The 18,730-nt window shown below is 42.4% G+C and overlaps 1 protein-coding gene across 2 annotated transcripts in view; it reads left to right on the top strand.

Moving 5' to 3' along the window:
• The window catches only part of slc24a4b (solute carrier family 24 member 4b), a 53,695-nt gene extending 35,208 nt beyond the window's left edge, over positions 1 to 18,487 (top strand). For both annotated transcript variants that reach the window (XM_048250645.1, XM_048250644.1), the window contains 12 exons: positions 501 to 604; positions 2,256 to 2,330; positions 2,445 to 2,470; positions 2,886 to 2,939; positions 5,500 to 5,591; positions 6,841 to 7,010; positions 7,412 to 7,553; positions 9,353 to 9,519; positions 11,332 to 11,446; positions 11,954 to 12,066; positions 12,523 to 12,588; positions 14,599 to 18,487. In XM_048250645.1, the coding sequence (XP_048106602.1) occupies positions 501 to 604; positions 2,256 to 2,330; positions 2,445 to 2,470; positions 2,886 to 2,939; positions 5,500 to 5,591; positions 6,841 to 7,010; positions 7,412 to 7,553; positions 9,353 to 9,519; positions 11,332 to 11,446; positions 11,954 to 12,066; positions 12,523 to 12,588; positions 14,599 to 14,751 (1,277 nt within the window). In that variant the 3' untranslated portion in view covers positions 14,752 to 18,487. The remainder of the gene's footprint in view (positions 1 to 500; positions 605 to 2,255; positions 2,331 to 2,444; positions 2,471 to 2,885; positions 2,940 to 5,499; positions 5,592 to 6,840; positions 7,011 to 7,411; positions 7,554 to 9,352; positions 9,520 to 11,331; positions 11,447 to 11,953; positions 12,067 to 12,522; positions 12,589 to 14,598) is intronic.
• The last annotated feature ends 243 nt before the right edge of the window (positions 18,488 to 18,730 follow it).

Below are 18,730 nucleotides of genomic sequence, written 5' to 3'. Positions count from 1 at the left end.
CAAGAGCTCAGGGGGCTCTGAAGCCCAAGCCTCTGCATGAAGTTGCTTCTTCTCCACCCTTCTCTTCTCTTTCCACAAAACTTACCAGAAGCCATCATTTAAGGGTATTTTTTTAAAAAATAAAACATCTTCTGGGGAATACCCTAATTGACTAAGTTAACTAATCACTTGTTTGTGATTTTTAATAATATTTTTGCATGCAAGGAAATGTATTGAAATTCTGTTTGGAGGGTCCCCCAAACCCCGCCACAGATTTGGTCCCCCCCAATGTTGACAACATGACTACGGCCTTGCTGTGAAGGTTCATGTCACATGCATGGTGTCTCATAAGCTTATGAAAAACAAAGCGCTCTGCATAAAAGTGTGATATGTAATTGTCAGACTCCCGCTTTCTCACAAATTGGTGCAAAAACAAAACAAACACACTGCATGTAGGTGTGATAAACATGTAACTAACAGGCACGCACACACGGTCACTTACCTTTTTTCTTCTGCTGCAGGTGTCTTTATTACACATGGTGATGTGGGCGTTGGAACCATCGTGGGCTCCGCCGTCTTCAACATCCTATGCATCATCGGAGTGTGTGGGATCTTTGCTGGACAGGTGTGTGTGTGTGTGTGTGTGTGTGTGTGTGTAACTGCACCGGTCATGGAGTAGCACAGCTCAGGTTGGGTTCTTTAGAGAAAATGAATTGGCTCCACCACAGCAGCACTTAAGTGCAGGATGTTTATTGTAAAAAACTGAATAGTCATGGGAAAGTAAAATGGTGTTTTATTTGGGTTTAAAAGCAGCACTGTGTGTGTGGTAAAAGGGGAAACGTGTGAAGAAACTCCTGTGCATGGAGCTGGTGGCTCCTTGTGTGAATGTTTCTTTTGCATTCTAGTGATGGTGTCATTAACCCATTAATGTTCTTGGGGAAATTTAGAAATTTGCAATACTTCAATGTTAGCTGAGCAAAGTTGACATCAGTCGACACAGTTTTCCTTATCATACTATTTTTACTCACTCTCAATACCCCATGTGACCCTCAAATAGTATAGCATAGGACCGAAATGGTTGTATCTCAGAAACTACAAGGAGTTGCATCAAATGTCTGGTATTGTATAAGTATACAGTAGTATATGTATAGATACTCTTTTGAACCCGTGAGGGGAAATTTGGTCTCTGCATTTATCCCAATCTGTGAATTAGTGAAACACACTCAGCACACAGTGAAGTGAAGCACACACTAATCCCGACGCAGTGAGCTGCCTGCTACAGCAGCGCTCGGGGAGCAGTGAGGGGTTAGGTGCCTTGCTCAAGGGCACTTCAGCCGTTCCTACTGGTCGGGGTTCGACCAGCAACCCTCCGGTTACAAGTCCGAAGCCCTAACCAGTCGGCCACCACTGCCCACAATTGTCGGTCTATTGTCGGACTGTAAATCTAATATTTATCATGTTCAAATAATGAACTTACTTTTGTGAGTGTTTGCGTTTTTTACACTGATCGCAGTCTATGGTAAAACTGAAACTTGTGATTTCTAATAATTTGTCATGTGTTCCTGTATCTTACAGAAAAAACTCTTTGGCTTTTCCTAAACATACTATTTTTAGTCTTTACTCTCTTAGGGGTTAATGGATAGCTGTCTTCTGAGGCCACAGAGAACCACTTACCTCAGAAATAACAAGCATGTAGTGTGGGCTTGAGTTTGAGTAGAGGTTATTTCACACAGGCAGTGCAGCCAGTTTGTGTGTGTGATTCAAAGAACAGAGTTCAAGAGCATACAGAAAGTCAGCTGGGTAGATTCAGGTGGATTGCTACGATTCGAGCAAGATCTCTTCTTCATTCTTTTTGAGATAGTTAGATGTTTTGGCCAGAGGGAGCTGGTGTGGCCCATTGGCAAATGTCTTTAAATCTGTCAAGAGTGCAAGATGGGTTTTCTCAACACTGCCACACCCTGTCATATTCAATTTTGCTCATAAAGCTATTGTTTGTGGGTTTTTTTTCTGCTGATGTAGTTTCCTCTGTTGAGAATGTGTTTCATTCTGGTGAGACTTTTGGTGATATTTGCAGAAAAAAAAGTAGGCATCAGGGCACTAGATTGTGGCACAAGCTGTTCCATCTCAAATGACTTTGTCATTGACTTCAGCTGTACAGTAGCTACAACGGTTGTAATCCAAGTCCTTCACCTTCACTAAGGCTGAGCTGGCTTCATCAAAGGCCATGTGCATGTACACGCCATCCATCCCTTTTTCTCCACCCTCCTAACCACTAGGTGGTGATGTTGACCAAGTATGCGGTGTTCCGGGACTCCATCTGCTACACCTTCTCAGTGGTGGCCCTCATCGTGGTGAGTCCCTCCACCTCTCCTACAACAATCCTCCTTGAGGGAAAAGTACTTACTCAACGTCTGTCTAACTCTGTAACTCTGTCTAACTCTGTCTTTCTTTCTTCCTCCCTTTAGTTCATCTACGATGAGAAGATTGTGTGGTGAGTATCTGCATGACTGTTGGAGCATCAGTGCAATGCAATGTTTGTGCTGCAAAGACTGTTATCCATGTCAAAACATACTTTCATACATGCTCTCTCTCTGCACTAATACTTGCTCTAATCACCCTTTTGGTCAGTTAGGGAGACACGAGATATGCATAGAAACACCCATAGACAGCACATTGAATAGAAAATAAGACTGGGAATGGGAGTCTTGTTTATTGTAAATCTACATGATACATTTCATTTGATTGATTTTCTGTGAAACCTAAGCCAATTATGAACAGCAACAGCTTCAATCTTGCTTGGTACAAAAGTACAGTAAGGATGCCTTAACCAAACTCACATTAAGTCTCGCACTAAGGCTACATGATTGGTCACATCACATCATTTCACTTTTTGTTTTGTTCTCCAGGTGGGAGGCCCTGATCCTGGTACTAATGTACTGCATCTACATTCTCATCATGAAGTGAGTAGTACTAATCACCCTCAATTCTCTTCCTTTGAAGTAACACAATGTAGCAATTCCCCTTTCTGTGAATGTGCAGCATACTGGTGGGTACCAATTTACAGTAGTGCTAAAGGGGGTACCCCAATTCGTCTAAAACTGACAAAAGGGTTATGCTCCTACCCATGATGACGTTACATAGCACAATTCCAGACGCGTGTCTGCGTCTGCAATATCAGAGACGCGGGTCCGCGTATGCAATATCAGAGACTTCATTCTCTTTATTGTCAGTCAGTGTAGCATCAAAATGACTTAGAAACCATTTTAAGGTAAAATCACGATGTTGTGTTGCTTTACACTGAAGTGTTTTACACTGAGCTGTGTATGTGTTCGTGGCTGTTTTTTTTTTTTTCTCTTGCCCTCTTAAGATTCCTGACTGGGCTAGTGTCCTCCTGCATAGCGTGCAGAGAGAGGGTGAGAGCTGTGCTCTAAGCTTATTTGGCACTCCTACTTTAATTTGGTGTGTGTGTGTGTGTGTGTGTGTGTGTGGCCACGTGTACAGGGCCTCTCTCGTGTGCGCACCCTCACACATAAACACTCGGACTCCTTACACAGAGTGTAAGAATGTACGAGTCCCATATGGTCACCAATTTCATGTAAACGTGGCCACCATCAACATTGCTGATGGCTGTCTATCACTTGATTACAGCAGGCCTTTCTTCCGTGTCAATAGTGTACAGTCTTCTATGCAAATGTTTTATCTCTGTAAACCATCACCAGATGGACATATTTCACAACATCTGGCTGGGCAAAGCTCCAGCAGCCAATTATGAGCTTGTAATCGGTGGGTATAGATAAATAGCTTCTCAGCCATCCTTTAAGTCACACACCATAACTGTGCACAATACTGATGCTGTGGCCTTATTAACAACTGGTGGCATTTATAATGGGTCCTCATGCTAATTGGGAAAAAACTATGTGACACTATTGGTGCCAGCTATAATGTCCCAGCTATAATGATCCATAAAGCCTCGACACAAAGCCCAATAATGGCAGCCGAGGTGGTTAAGGAACATCACTCCAGCATAAACACTACCACTGGTACCTGAACATTGGTTCAGTCCCACACATTAACAAATGTTCTCTTGACACCGTTTAGCCCTTTGATGAGCCCTTGTGTTTGTTTTTTTTTTTGTTTTTTTTAAGCAAAATTCTTCTAGCTCCAAAATTCCTTCTAGCTCGACAACTCCGTAAAGTCACCGAAGTTATTGCGGACGGGTGTTCCATGCTTTCTTTCTTCATGAAGGCAAGAGAAAGATGAATAAATGAATGTAGTGTTTTTAACATTTCTTATTGAAATTCTTTTCTACACTAAGCTTTTTTTTCCCCTCCTCCTGCGTCCTTTTATGTGTCTAATTAGGCATTAGGAATAGGCTACACTTAGTCAGAAACACAACTGACCCCTTTTGATCATAAAGTTTTCGTCCATTTTTTTATGATGAAATATAAGTAGTTTCAAGTAGCCTACCCCATCACTGTGCATTTAGGAGTAGCTTTGATTTCATTTTTCATTTATCTTTATTTGTAACTCTGTCTGCGGCTGCTCATCCAACAGAAGTCCAACAGTGTTTAATGTTCATTTAAACACATCTGAGTAATAACGGTTCTCTAGATATGGTCATTAAAGCACATTTGTGTCATTGTGTATTAAGTTCTCAACTCCTTATGATCCACGGTTTATAAGCACTTCTACGCACAAATGTGAGTACTGCCTCTTGAACCGATGCACATCATGCTGTTGTCATCTCAGCCTACCGCTCCTAGCAGATGCTGTGTTAGTCATGACCTGAGTCATACGTTCATGTACAGATAATCAGAACGCAACACGACCTGACATGGAAGAGCATTAGTCAATCCAAGAGCCACCTGAAGCCTCAGTTTAATGCATTGTTTGTAGTGACCTCCGTAGATGTGATTTAGCCGTAATATCTCAGGTCATGAGGGGGAAAAATATAAAGTTTTTTTCTGAAGACATCTGAGGGATTTACACAGACAGGTAAGCCACTGGATCTGTGTCTTTGTATGTTCAATGCAGCTAGACAAAGACAGAAACTCTCAATTTTTATTCTCATCTTTTTTCATGTGTATCCAAAAACTCTCTCTCCTGACTCACAGATACTGCATTATAAATAAAGTTGTGTCGCTCCAGCTCGGGCTTGGACCGGCTCGGCATTACCACAAGCCTAATGCTGAATGTTTTAGGCAGGCGTACACCTGAGAGATCCGAGTTTGGCGCTTTTGAAAAATGCCGCAGCGCCAAGACCTAGTTTCCATAGCAGAGAGGGAGCTTGTGCTTTCAAAGCCTCACACATTTGCTTTTTTGGGGTTGTGTGCTTTCCATGTTGCGCAACCTTAGTGGAAAAACTTATTTTCTTCTCCTTTTTAATGTTCTTGGGAAAACAATAGCTAAAGAAAGTTAATTTGACATTTGGTGTATCACCTATTGAACAAAATGGATAATTAAATCTTTTAAGGAAGTAAATGTATGGTCATATCTGCTTGTTTCTCCTTCCTTTGACAGATTTAACACCTCTATACAGAAGCTGTTTACCGGCAAAGGGAGCAAGAATGTTGCCAACGGAAATGCTGCCAGTGGCAGTGAGATGGAGGATGGTAATGGTTGCTATGACAATGTTTGGGATGACCCCACCCTGCCATTGCTGGGCACAGGTAAGGCTGACCAGACAGGCTAACTGAGACAGACAAGGCATCTTGCTTTGAGTGGATATGTTGTGGGAGGCACTGTAGTTTGATGGATATCCAGTGTCTGAATGTCTTCCTGGAGTTGTAAACCTTTGTGGACTTCCTATAAACTCATGTCATGTCCAAAAAGCCCCTTTTATCTAAGTGCAGAAAACGTAACAGATTTTAGTACTTTGTAGTAGTTTAGTTCCTTCCATGTGAGGGACTTGGGGTTTGTTATTTTAACAAGCATGTCACAACAGCCAAGCAAAACCTTGTATTTAGAATGAGACTATTACATTCCTTGAGCAAGGTTTTAGGATTTCTTGAGGACAAATGTGTGGACAAATGAATACTGCAAGCATTCCTCCTTCGCCCTGTCCTGCTTCTGCCCTCTGCTGATGTGGAGGTAAAAAAAAAACTTTCTTCTATTGTGCTTCCTCTCACCTCTCATTCAGTCTCTCTCTTTCTTTCGCCTGTGCACAATTACTAGCCAAATCCTCGCAGATTAGCGCTCACTCGATTTCTTGGCCAAATCGGCTCATTGTGCATAGCCTTTTCCACCGGCTCATTGACGGTAGCTCACGCACTATTGCTTTTGGCACATTCAGTCTGTCCTCTGTGAATGTGCTGCTGACATGAAGATCTCATTTGGACTCCTTCTCTGTGCTGTTAATCTGACTGCCTCTCTTCTGATTTTCACCCTCTCCTTCTGAGCTCTCCATGCCTGTCTGTTCAGCCTTACTAAAGCCAGCTCAGCCTTTTGCCTTTTGGTGTGTGTGTGTGTGTGTGTGTGTGTTAGACTTAGAGCTTGTGCAGTGTAACTTCTGTCCTCTTGCTGACACTGATTCTAGTTTTGAATTGGGCTGTAGTCTGCTCATTGCCTTCACAGCCCTATGCGCATGGAAGGCCTTTATTAGATCGACAACGTATGTTGGTAAAATAAATTGATTCAGAGCAGCTGATTGTAAAAAAATCTAGCACTTGGCTTAATGCCGGTCGTTGATGCACTGTCAAGCTAAATTTGTTTGTGCATGTCGGTGGGGGATTTCTAGTTTGATTGCCATGTTTGGTGGAGCACTTGAGGTGTGTGTGTGTGTGTGTGTGTGTGTGTGTGTGTGTGTGTGTGCGTGCGAAAATGAATGTATATATTTTGATTGTTTTCCTACTCGTCACACAGTGAAGCCTACTAAGGCCTACAGCCGTGGCTCTGTGGTGATGGTCGATGAAATCATCAATGCGAGCCCTCCCAAGTACCGCTTCCCTGAGGCCGGCTTGCGTGTCATGGTCACCAACCATTTTGGCCCCAAGACCCGTCTTCGCATGGCCAGTCGACTCATCATTACTGAGGTATGAGGAAGCTGAGAAAGCTGAAGGTGCCTGGCATGAGCTATTTATGCTTTCATTTCCACGTCACGCATAGAACAGTGTTTAAGGCTCAAATATGACACAAGCTCAACTCTAGTGTGTTTCATGTGACGTACATCTTTACATGATGTACAATCATAGTTACATACGAAAAATAATATCTTATAATAATATCTATAATTTCATTTACCCAAGAGTATTTTCTCTTTATTTTTGCTTTGTTTTTTTGCAGTTTTATTTGTTGATGCTGTGTTGATTCTCTCTCTTTCTCTCTCTCTCTCTCTCTCTCTCTCTCTCTCTCTCTCTCTCTCTCTCTCTCTCTCTCTCTCTCCCCCCCTCCCCTCCCTCCCTCTCTCTGTGTTTGTGTGTGTTTTGTCTGGCAGCGTCAGAAGCTGGTGCAGGGAGCCAACGGGGTGGAAACGGCCGTGGTGGACGGCAAAACTGACATTGAGAACGGCAACGTGCCCGAAGACAAGCCCAGCGAAGAGGAGGAGAGCGAGCTGACCTCGCCGTTCAGAATACCACGTGAGTGACACACGTGGACAGGGGGCAGAAAGAAAGGAAGAGTGGGAGAGAGAGAGAAATTGTGAAAGCGATGGATAATAGAGCAGGCCAGATGAGGAAAGTGAAGCGGTTGTGTGGTAGAGAGGGATGCATGGGGGTGTGTTGAGAGACGAGTAGAGGATGGAGGGAAAGATAAAGCACTGCAGCAGAGGACTGAGGACAATGAAAAGGATGGAGACAGGGGAGAAAATGGGATGAAAGAGGGAACAGAGGGAGGAGAAGGGGGATGAAGGGATGGAGATTATAGGGAACCAGGGTTCTAAATTAACACCCGCCAAATGCGGGTTAAAATTAATTTTGGTTAATAAAAACTTACTAGCCTCTTTGGCTGGTGATGCATGAGGCATTACGTGCTCTCGGTCATATATGCCCCTGGCAGTACTTCTTACATTTCCCATGACCACTGTGCCGTAATGCTACGTGAGGACGTTTCATACGCCCATTGACTGCGCGAAGATTGGAGCGAGGGAGCAGGGAGCATAGATTGAACGAGGAGGGAGTTAGCCAGTAAATTAAAGTAAAAAGTACATAACACATGTACAGAACACAAATACATAACACGTTACGAAATATTAACGCAATTAACGCATTGTGTTTACCTAGCCTATTTCCTTTGTGGGAGGCTCATGTCGTAGCGGAGGCCGCAAAACCCGAAGCAGCTAGATCGTTTATTTTATTGTCTATAGCTGAAGATGGAGAGGAACGTGAGAAGCTTGTATAGGCGAAAATGATCAGTTTTAAAAAGCTGCCTGATCAGTGATCACCACCACCACACACATCACGCACTGTGCGTAGAGACAGAGGAGGGACCAATATAGCCAATAAATAGTAGGCCTAGCTGGACTGCAAACTGTTTTTTACTCTTGTTAGAGAAAGTATACAATGTAAACATGCACCAGCATGTTACATAATGATACTTTTCGGGTCCTCTCTATAAAGATCCAACTTGAACGTAGGCCCTATTAATTGAGAACGCGTCTGAGCACACGTGAGAGGGAGAGAAAATGAGTAGCAGCTTCCAGCTGGTTTGTCATTGTTGATGATAATAGTAATAATGATAATACATTTTATTTAAAGCGCCTTTCATGACACCCAGGGTCACTTCACAAACAAAAGTCTGGCAGTGAATTCCACAGCTTGGGGGCGATGTACAGTAGCTAAAAGCCCTCTCTCTCAGGGGGCTGAGGTTCACACTAGGGATATGCAGTAGGCCTGCTGAGGATGATCTCAGTGAGCGGCCAGGGGTGTAAACTTTCAGGAGGGAGTGTGAGGTAGGTGGGTATAATTGTGTAGGGCATGGTATGCCAGGAGCAGGACTTACCGGTAATTATTAAATTAATTAAATGCTCGGCGGGCCGGATTCGGCCTGCAGGCAGTAGTTTGCTCACCTCTGTGCTAGGGGAATTTCATAGTTATCGATGGAATTATACTCGTATCCTAAACTACTCATTCAGTCACTCAGAATGTTTGATCCAAATATGGTATGTGCCTCCAGATTGTGTCTGGTACAGAGGTTTTTATGTTTCTGTACACATTTCTGCACTACTACAAATTGTAAACACGTGCAGTGCACACTCTTAGAGATTTGTCTTGTAATTGGTCTACTCTCTCTCTCTCTCTGAAGTGCCATGGCTCTAATGGGAGCCATTAACAACTCCCAGTCATGGGTCCAAGGCCCCGCCCTCCTCTTCTCATCCCCTTGGTGTGTGTGTGTGTCTGTGTGTGTGTGTGTGTGTGTGTGTGTGTGTGTGTGTATGCAGGAGGCTGTATGAACAAGATAAAGTGGCTGATCTCATGGCCCCTGCTCCTGCTGCTCTTCTTCACCATCCCCAACTGTGCCAAACCGCGCTGGGAGAAGTTCTTCATGCTCTCCTTCATCCTCTCCACCGTCTGGATCGCCGTCTTCTCCTACTTCATGGTGTGGATGGTGGGTGGACCGGCCGTTAGAGGCCCTGCTTTTATAGCCACAGGGAAGTGTGTGTGTGTGTGTCTTCCACTACATGGTGTGTATGGTGAGTGGACTGGTTGACTCGCGGTGGCCCTGCTTATAGCCACTGGGAATGCTGTGTCTGTGTCTAAAAATGCCAGTTTATTTACCTTGTGCAAAATGTGCCCAAATGTCAATGGCATGAGGGTCAGTGAGAATGCCGAGGGTAATAGGTCATGTGATTTTTAAACACTATCTGCTTATGAGAAGTGTGTGTGCACATGTGGATACTCTCTAGTAACCAAATACTTAGATAGCTGCAGGCTCCCTTCTGTTTGTGACAGGAATACATAGAACATTTTAACGAATTTCTGAACATCAAGGGATAACAATCCTCAAGTTCACAATGTGGATTTCTTATTCTTTTTATCTTCTCACTCTGACACTTGCTTTTTTTTTTCTACTCTGCATGATGCAATAGCACCCAATCGAGCTGTGTGTAGTAGAATTTCACGGGATTTGCTGCAAGTTATGGCCCCTCTGAGCTTTATTCAGACAAATGGGGAAAGGTTCCAGATCAGTTTAAAAGCAGGGCGTATGACTGATATAGAACCACATCAAAGCTAAATTTCTACCAAGGGCGTGGAGCCTTGGTATGCTCAGTATAATCTTTCGAGGACTCACAGTAGGATTTTCTGTTGTGAGGGCAAAAAGACATCTGATACTGTGTGACAGTTAAGAGCTTAAGTAAGTTGCCTTTAAGTAAATCACAGGGATCAAAGGGTTCGGGATTAAAGGATGCTGGAGTTACCCTATGTTTAGATGTGTTGAGAAGTAGAGCCGTGCGATTTAGAGGAAATATCTAATTGCAATTTTTCTGACATATACTGCAATTGCTATTACGGTTTTTGAAATATAAAACTCATAAATGTGACAAAATAAACGATTATTTGTAGCTTTTGCGATAATCTGTTCAACTTCTAGAACAGCGCTGGGCTCATCAATGTCACTTCTCTCACGACAACTGTAACCTAGCAACAATAAACACTTAACCAAAGCGCTCTGGAAAGAAAAATGGGTTGAGGTCGCGATTGGTGGACACAGGCCCTTATACCGGCATTGAATCCATTGCAAGCTTACAGGGTATGTTATCACATCAAAGCCAACCACAGACAAGACTCAATGTATCGTTACAAGGCTCAGCCATCATGGACAGGATGTAGAGGAGTATTGAAGTGTCCTTGAGCAAGACCCTGAACCCCAGACTGTTCCCGATTTGCTAGTAGCACATTGCTTGACACCCTCTACTATTAGTGTGTGAATGTGTGTGTGTGAATGTGAGGCATTACTCTGTATTGAGTATTATGTAAATACTATATCAGTGCTAAATAAATAGTTTACTATTGACCATAAAATGTGTTGCAATCCATATACAGTAGGAGGTGTGTTGTGTTCTAAATTTAGCCTATTCACTTGAGCTTTTTTTTGTTTCCGGAACTCTGCATTGTTACAATGATCCATAGAAATCATTTTCAAATCAAACTTAAGGCGGTCTGAAAATCAATGTATGTTGAAGATGTGCCATGAATGTAACGGTTTTAGCTAGTATTGTTTGATGTCTTAAAATTGATTTTAGAAGTTGAAAAGATTTAAAAACATAAGGTTTTAAAAGATGTTGAATTTGAATTCTAGAATCCTTTATGTAGGTTATATGTACAGTTATAGTAGCATTGTGCAGATCCTTGCCAAGTGCAAAATTCCATTTCAATCTCAATTATAAAAATGCTTGTATTATTTAATATATAATTTCAGGTAACGGTCATCGGATTCACACTTGGCATTCCCGATGTCATCATGGGAATCACTTTCCTGGCCGCCGGCACCAGTGTGCCAGACTGCATCGCCAGTCTCATCGTGGCACGGCAAGGTACGCCTCAGTCAATCAATCAGCCTGCCACTGGTACCATCAAATGTGACAAGGCCTCAATACTAGACTGACAAGTCAAAAAAGATCAAACACTAGGAATATATTGATATTGGATGTGTTAACTAAAGCGTAAGATCAGAGATGCATCTTTCAGTGTTTGATCCCACTCCAATCAAGGAGATTTTACATGACTTGTGTGCCTTTCAGTTCAGCTATGTTTTGTTTTTTTGTACGGTTGTATTTTGTTTGAAGGCAGAGTTTGTCATAAGCATTTATCTCACAGTGAATTTCACTCAACATACCATTGATGTGCCAGATTTTATTTTTGGAATGATCTTTTCAGTCTACTGCCAGTCAACCATCTTAGAAGGATGTGTTTCACACACACACACACCCCATAGACACACAGGCAAACCACACAGTAAGCATAGCAGAGGTAATGAATTGCTGGGGACTTTGAGTATCTTTGATGGGGTGGGCCATTACAATTCTGTGTGTTGTTTTCAGGGCTTGGGGACATGGCTGTGTCTAACACCATTGGCAGTAATGTGTTTGACATCTTAGTCGGCCTGGGTGTTCCATGGGCTCTGCAGACCATGGCAGTGGACTATGGCTCAGAGGTAAGGACAAACATCACGTGTTGGTTTACTTTAGGGGTAAGGCACACAGTATATGTTCAAACTATAACTATGCCTGTGCCCGTTTTGTTTTTCTTAATCATGTTAAAATTGCCTGACCGCAAAGTGCCCATGCCATTGGTAGCCTAGATAATTATCATGGAGTGAGTGATATTCTGTGATCGTAAACTTGTACACCTGAAATGGTCAGGCTTTTAACTCTGATGGCAACAAACCTTCCTAATGCATCACTTACCTTTTGAGATGCACCTGCTGCACGAGTTTAAGCTGGACTTCTCCACATTAATTGCATAATTACATAAATCAATGTGGCGGGAGGCCATAGGGTGGTCACAAATGCTGGTTATTCTCACTTAGCCATTTGCTAAGTCTCATTTCTCTCTCTCTCTCTCTCTCTCTCTCTCTCTCTCTCTCTCTCTGTGTGTGTGTGTCTTGTAGGTTCAGATTAACAGTCGAGGGCTTGTCTACTCAGTGGTGCTTCTGCTGGGCTCTGTGGCATTAACAGTAAGTATACTGACAAAATCTCGAAGTTAATGCAGCATGTGCTCTTTATTTCATTAAGGTGCAACTGCACATTATACAGGACAAGAGGCCAGTGCATCACTTGACACTTCTGTTTTGTGTTTGTACCAATTCGCTGCACAAAGAATCTCCCTGAATGGATTATAATAGTGCCCTATGCTTCCAGAGAGCCGTTAAACCTGATTAGATATGCGTGTGTAATTTAGTTTTTTAGCTCATGGTTTGCAATTCGTGTTGCAATTATGATGATTACATGAAATCAAACCTTGACCCTATGCATTACATGAGACTAAAATTATATAACTAACGACAGTCTGACGACTTGAGGCTTAACTGAGGAAAACAAATTGAGTACAACCTGTGAATGTTGTCGCGCTAACTCATAAGCAGGACCTCAAGGCAATTTCACTCTCGACACCAATCAGAAAATTAGTGCTGGCTGGTCATGTTTTTATAGTTAACTTCAGCACCAAATTTAAATGCATCACAATGAACATGATCTTAACCTTGCATATCAGTGATCTTACTTCTCTCATTTCCTCTACTTTCAAGTAGTGCTCTTTAAACCCTAAAAGCACAAAATATAGAAGTATATTACAGGGTATACATATCCAATTATTCTGTAGTCTGTAATAATTGCTCAACACAAAGCAATATTAATAGTTTGTTTTTAGGGTTTAAAGATCACTACTTTGACTCATTTGTAGAGATCGTTCTCTTTGCAGAGCAGAAAATAAGGAACGAATTATGATTGACAGTTAATTTAGCTCTTCATCAAGAATCATGTTCAAATGAATAGTCTCTAAATAAATTAAACACCCTCATTAATTACATCTAAATTTAGGAGGGAATCAAGTCCTCACTTAATGGAAATGAGTCTTAATGTGCCAGTCGAGCCTCTCAGTCACACACATACGTTCATTCATAAAAGTTTGATGAGAGACTAAGCCTCTCTTCCACTGGGCTAGAGTTAATTAAGGTGCAATGAGAGCTCTCTGACCCTTTATGTTATATGGCTGTAAAGGAAATGCAGTGAGGGGGCATCAGGTTGGGTATTCTTGGACAACAAGGGCATTGGACTGTGGGAGTTGAAGTCTACAGGCTATTGGATTGTGGGAGTTGAAGTGTACAGGCTGTTCTACATCTAAACCTTGCCAGCCTTACATCCCAAAAAAACACAGGAGCCATAGAAGATGTTCAGATATTCTATATACTGTATGTTCATGCAGAAGTCTACAAGCCATCAAGAGACATCAATATGTCCTGATCTAGAAAGTGTAACATATATCCAGGGTTCCCACGGGTCATGGAATTTCTGGAATATCATGGAATTTTGGAAAGTCTATTCCAGACATGGAAAGTCAGGGAATTGTATCTTTTTTTGGGCAAAGTCATGGAATATCAGGGAATTTTTAATTCAGAATTGGTGTATATCTGGTTATTAGCTTTACTGCTTGCTTAGGTAGTTGTGGTTAGCCCAACTTTGTTCATTCAATACCCATTTATTCATCTCTCGCTCTGAAAACAGTAAAAAAAATTCTTGAACGCTACACGGCTGTTCTGAAATCTTGTACCCTTCATTATAAAGTAGGTCATGGAAATTTAGTTTTTTTGTCAGGGAAAAGTCATGGAATTTTACATTTCACTTGGAGTGGGAACCCTGTATATCTCATTGGTCTTCAGACAGTCTGGACTGGGATATCTAGTGCTATGTAGGGACTGTCATACTTTAACTTTTTGTCAGCTAGATGTGCATACCATGTAATTAATAATCTCAAAAGTCAGTCTGATTGCAGTTGAATGTGAGGTAGGTAGCCAGGTGGATATGCTGGGCAAATACAAATGTGCTCACAGATTTGTCTGGGCTCACCTACAGTAGGTTACTGAATGTTGGAATCTTTATTGAAGATTTAGATGTTTGTGGGGATTGTGGCTTGAAGTTCTGGTTCTGAGATTCTGTGCGGTCAACTCATCCCTCCCATTCTCTCGCAGGTTCTGGCGATCCACGTAAACAACTGGAAACTGGACCTGAAGCTGGGCATCTATGTCCTACTGCTCTACGCGGTGTTCCTCTGTTTCTCCATTATGATCGAGTACAACGTCTTCACCTTCGTCAACCTGCCCATGTGTCAGGGGGACTTCTAGACGTCCAGGCCTCGACCACCTGTCTTGTCGGCCTCTCGGCCTCTGTCCCAACCCCACCTCGGATGTCCTCCGACGCCCAACGACCAAAACCACCCAGCCAACCACCATTGGCTGTGAAGTGTCTTGGTGTCCCATACACTCATTCAATCCGAGACTCCCACGGGACCCATGTTTACCTTTCCTGTTCTCTCAGTCTCTTGTTCTCACGGTCACTTTTTCTATCATTTTTTTTTCCTTCATCCTCCCCCATTAATTTGTCCTGTTGGTCTTTTTCTTCCATGTAGATTGGGAGAAAATGATTATATTTGTGTGAACTTGTTTGGTTTTTCTTTCATGGTCTTTTTTTTCTGTTTCCTGTTTTGTCTTCATCGTTACGATGGAGAGTTTGGGAGTCCTCAGTGCCACCTCCTCCTCCCTCTCCTCTCCTCTCCTCTCCGGCATGTCCTACCTGTGTTCTCTTTCCTTCCTTTTTCTTCTGAAGAACCGGTTCCATCCCATGAAGGAGGAACTTCTCCTTGGCAGCTCTCCACCTCCACAGCGTCTCCTCTTCCTCCTCCTCTCTCTTCTCATGACTCTAGGTCAACCACAAATGGATCATCTTTCCTGCCAAAACCAAAAAAAAGATAAAACTGCATGCATCCTCCTTTTCTTCTCTCTTGTCAAATACCCCATAACCCTGGTCACCAAGGCACTTTCTGTTACATGGTGTTCAGTGATTTTTTTTTATTATGATTTTATTATTTGTTTTGTTTTGTATTGTTTTCTTTTTAGCTTTTCTGCCCAGCACTTGACTACTTCAGAGAGTGGGGGCCTTGAGTCTGCAGCAGTTCACAAAGGGGAGATCTAAACATATCATAAATCTCATCTCTCTTGTATCAATACAGTTGAATTGTTGTCATTTATTTTTCTCCCCTAAACAAAGAAATAAGCGTTGTGTAAAAAGATCACAGGGCAGAATGCAATCAGTGCAGATCGAGCATCCATTTGCAATTAACATAAATGTAGACGTCGGGACAATGCGATTGGTTCCATTCCCCACCAGTCACTTGAATGGGAGGGAGACCTTAACTTGCAATGATTCTATTGGGTGATCTTTCATCAGTTATATTTTTTTTTTGTCAAGAAATAGTTATGTCATCATTTACCAGCTGCACAACACCACACACATCTGCATGCCAGGACAGAGGTGGAATCTGGTAGGGGCAATTTTTGGTTAATTTTCTGAGTGGAGGAGAAAGGCAGCACCGATTTATACAGTCCTGGTGGGATTTGTTCAGACTGACGGACTGACTCCAAAGGGTATAGTGTACTATTTTTATTTTGTCGCTCTTTTTTGTTTGTTTGTTTGTTTTGTTATTGTAATAGTTGATGTAGAGCCAGGGCTCTCGTCCTGAAGCGAGCTGCTTGACCTCTTGCCCACTTTGGGGGCACAAGGAGAGTAAATATCCCCTACTCTGCTTGGGCTGTTTTTTCTTTTCTTTTTTTTTTCTTTTAGAGTTCTAAACCTGTTTTTTGGAAATCAGGGAATTAAATGAGCTTCATACACCCCTCCCCCAAGTAAAAGGGTGGGGGAGTTTGGTGATGTTCTCTTGTTGTGGAATTTACATGTAGGTATTTGCACTTTAAAAACAAAGCAAAGCAGTCCTCCCATCCAATCAGTGCTTCCTCTTATGTGTGCACGACTGGTTGTAATGTGCGAGTCTGCGTGCGCGTGGGTATGTGAGTTTTATTTTGGTTTTGAAGGACTTCATCCTGTCTACTTTCCTCGTCTCCACCTCCCATCCCCACCATGAGCACAGTCTCAAAGAGCACATCTGTGTCTGCAATGCATGATGGGAACTCTTTCTGGAGGTGGGTTAGGAGGAGGAGGGGTTGTGGGGTGGGGGGGAGGGTGCACAGTTGCAACTGTAGTGTTCCTCCCCTGCCCCCGTCCCCTAGCTTTTCCCCTCCCTGAAGTGCCCACCTGGTCCTCTCTTTACACAAAGTGGCAGCTACAAGCAGCACAGCAATCCAGACGTCTCACCTCATGATGCAAAAACCAACCTGTGGAGGGACCTGGGCTGTGTCAGGGGTGCGGGCGTAGGGGCGGGGAGGGGGACCTGATTGGGCAAAGTCACCAGCGCCTGGCTACTTGGCTCTGCCTGACCCTGACCTTTGACCTTTTCCGTCCTGCCCCCACCCCCTTTCCCCTCCACCATCGTGTCACCAGAGGGCCGGTGCAGGCCGGTGCTAGTCTGGTTTATGCAATCACATCCTGGACAGAACTGAAGGGAGGGGAAAGGTGGTCGACACAATTAAAAGCACTGTACTGCACTGGGAAAGCTCTATGAAATGGGGTGGTGGAGGGGGGTGGCATTTGTCATTTTGGAAGCCCAGACACCAAGATGATCACAGATTGCCGTGGGGTTTTCCTCTCCTGATGGCTGAAAAAAAGGGCAGAAAGTTCCAGAAGTTGTCTATGCAGGTGGAGCTATTCAGCTCCTTGCCAGGTGACCTTGTACGACCTCTACTCCCTCTTCGTCTGCCTCTGCTCTTGGTCCATTGAATGGATGCATGCACTCCGCGGAGGAACCTCCTCTTATTTGTGTGTGATGGAATTGACTGTGTTGATTTGTGATGAAATTCTATTGTGTGTATATAAGTATACATATCGTTATTTATTATTTTTCTTTTGGCGTGGGGGTTTTATGTCTCAGCTGCTACCGATTTTGGAGGAAGTGACCACACAGGAAGTGAGGTAACGGGTGTCAGTTAAGTCTCCGTGCTCATTTGTACTGCCCAGGCCAAACCTATATCTCTGTCACTCTAATGTATTATTACAGTATAGAGAGAAATTTTTGTTCTTCTATTTGAGCAGGTATTCTATCTTGTGCCATTCTAGTACTACAATCTGTAAATATCACGTGGCGGTCATTTCTTGAAGCGTTTCTTGACCTGTAAATATTGAAAAATTTTGTTCGAAAGCAAAAAAAAAAAAAAAGAGGAAAGTGATTTTTTTTTTTGGGGGGGTTCCTTGAATGGTTATCTTTACAGAATATTAGTTGTAAGTGGTAGGTTGACCGTTTTTTGCATTTCTTTTTTTTTCTGAATGCAACCAGACCCTGTGCCCAATAGTTTGTGTGGTCACCTCCTCTGTAAACGACTTCCCACCATTTTGTGTGTGAGCGTGTGTTATTTCTCTTGATCTGTTCACATACACACACCAACACACTCTGTAATATTTCACTGGATATTTAGCAGTGTATGTTGATATCATCACTCACTTTTTAAAAAAGAGTTTAAAGAGAAATAAACAAAATCAAGTAGAATTCAGATGCCATAAATATTGTAGCTCTGCGTATTCAGATTGTATGAAAATAAATAAAAACAGTGAATAACTGTGGACAGACGACACACACACACACACACACACACACACCTAAATATGATCTACTGTGTGGGATATATACTGAGGGGAAAGGGATGTAATTCTACTGATTGAATGCGACCCTATGCACTGTGAGCTCAATGTGGTGGAGTCCCGTCAGTGATAAATGATAAATGCATAAAAACATAATGAATAATTTAATAAATTAATATATTTAATGTAAAGTTAGTTACAGTAAAATATAACTGAAGACATCTGTATACCTTATATGAATGTATTGTCTTGCTATAATGGACATATCCAACCAATGCATTTTACTGTTAAGCAATAATGTGAAAAAAAATAATGATAATAAATCTAGCGAAATAATTCCTGTACATTTGTGAAATAAATTATTGAGAACATGGGATGTATAGACAAAAATGTCATTAAATTGACATTTACACATTTCATTCTTTCTGTGGGTTGCATGTGTGTTAAATTAGTTATCCAAGTGTGTAAATTTGTTATTTTTGTCACATTAGTTTAGCACATTTTCTCATTATCTTATATACTGTACTCATTAAGTTTGGTCAAGAAACACTTGTCTCAACATTGCTGAGTGAAAATGTG

This window comes from Alosa alosa, chromosome 8 (assembly GCF_017589495.1).
Source record: "Alosa alosa isolate M-15738 ecotype Scorff River chromosome 8, AALO_Geno_1.1, whole genome shotgun sequence".
Classification (NCBI taxonomy): Eukaryota; Metazoa; Chordata; class Actinopteri; order Clupeiformes; family Clupeidae; genus Alosa; species Alosa alosa.
Note: the sequence above shows the minus strand (reverse complement) of the source record. Positions and strands in the feature narration are given on the sequence as shown.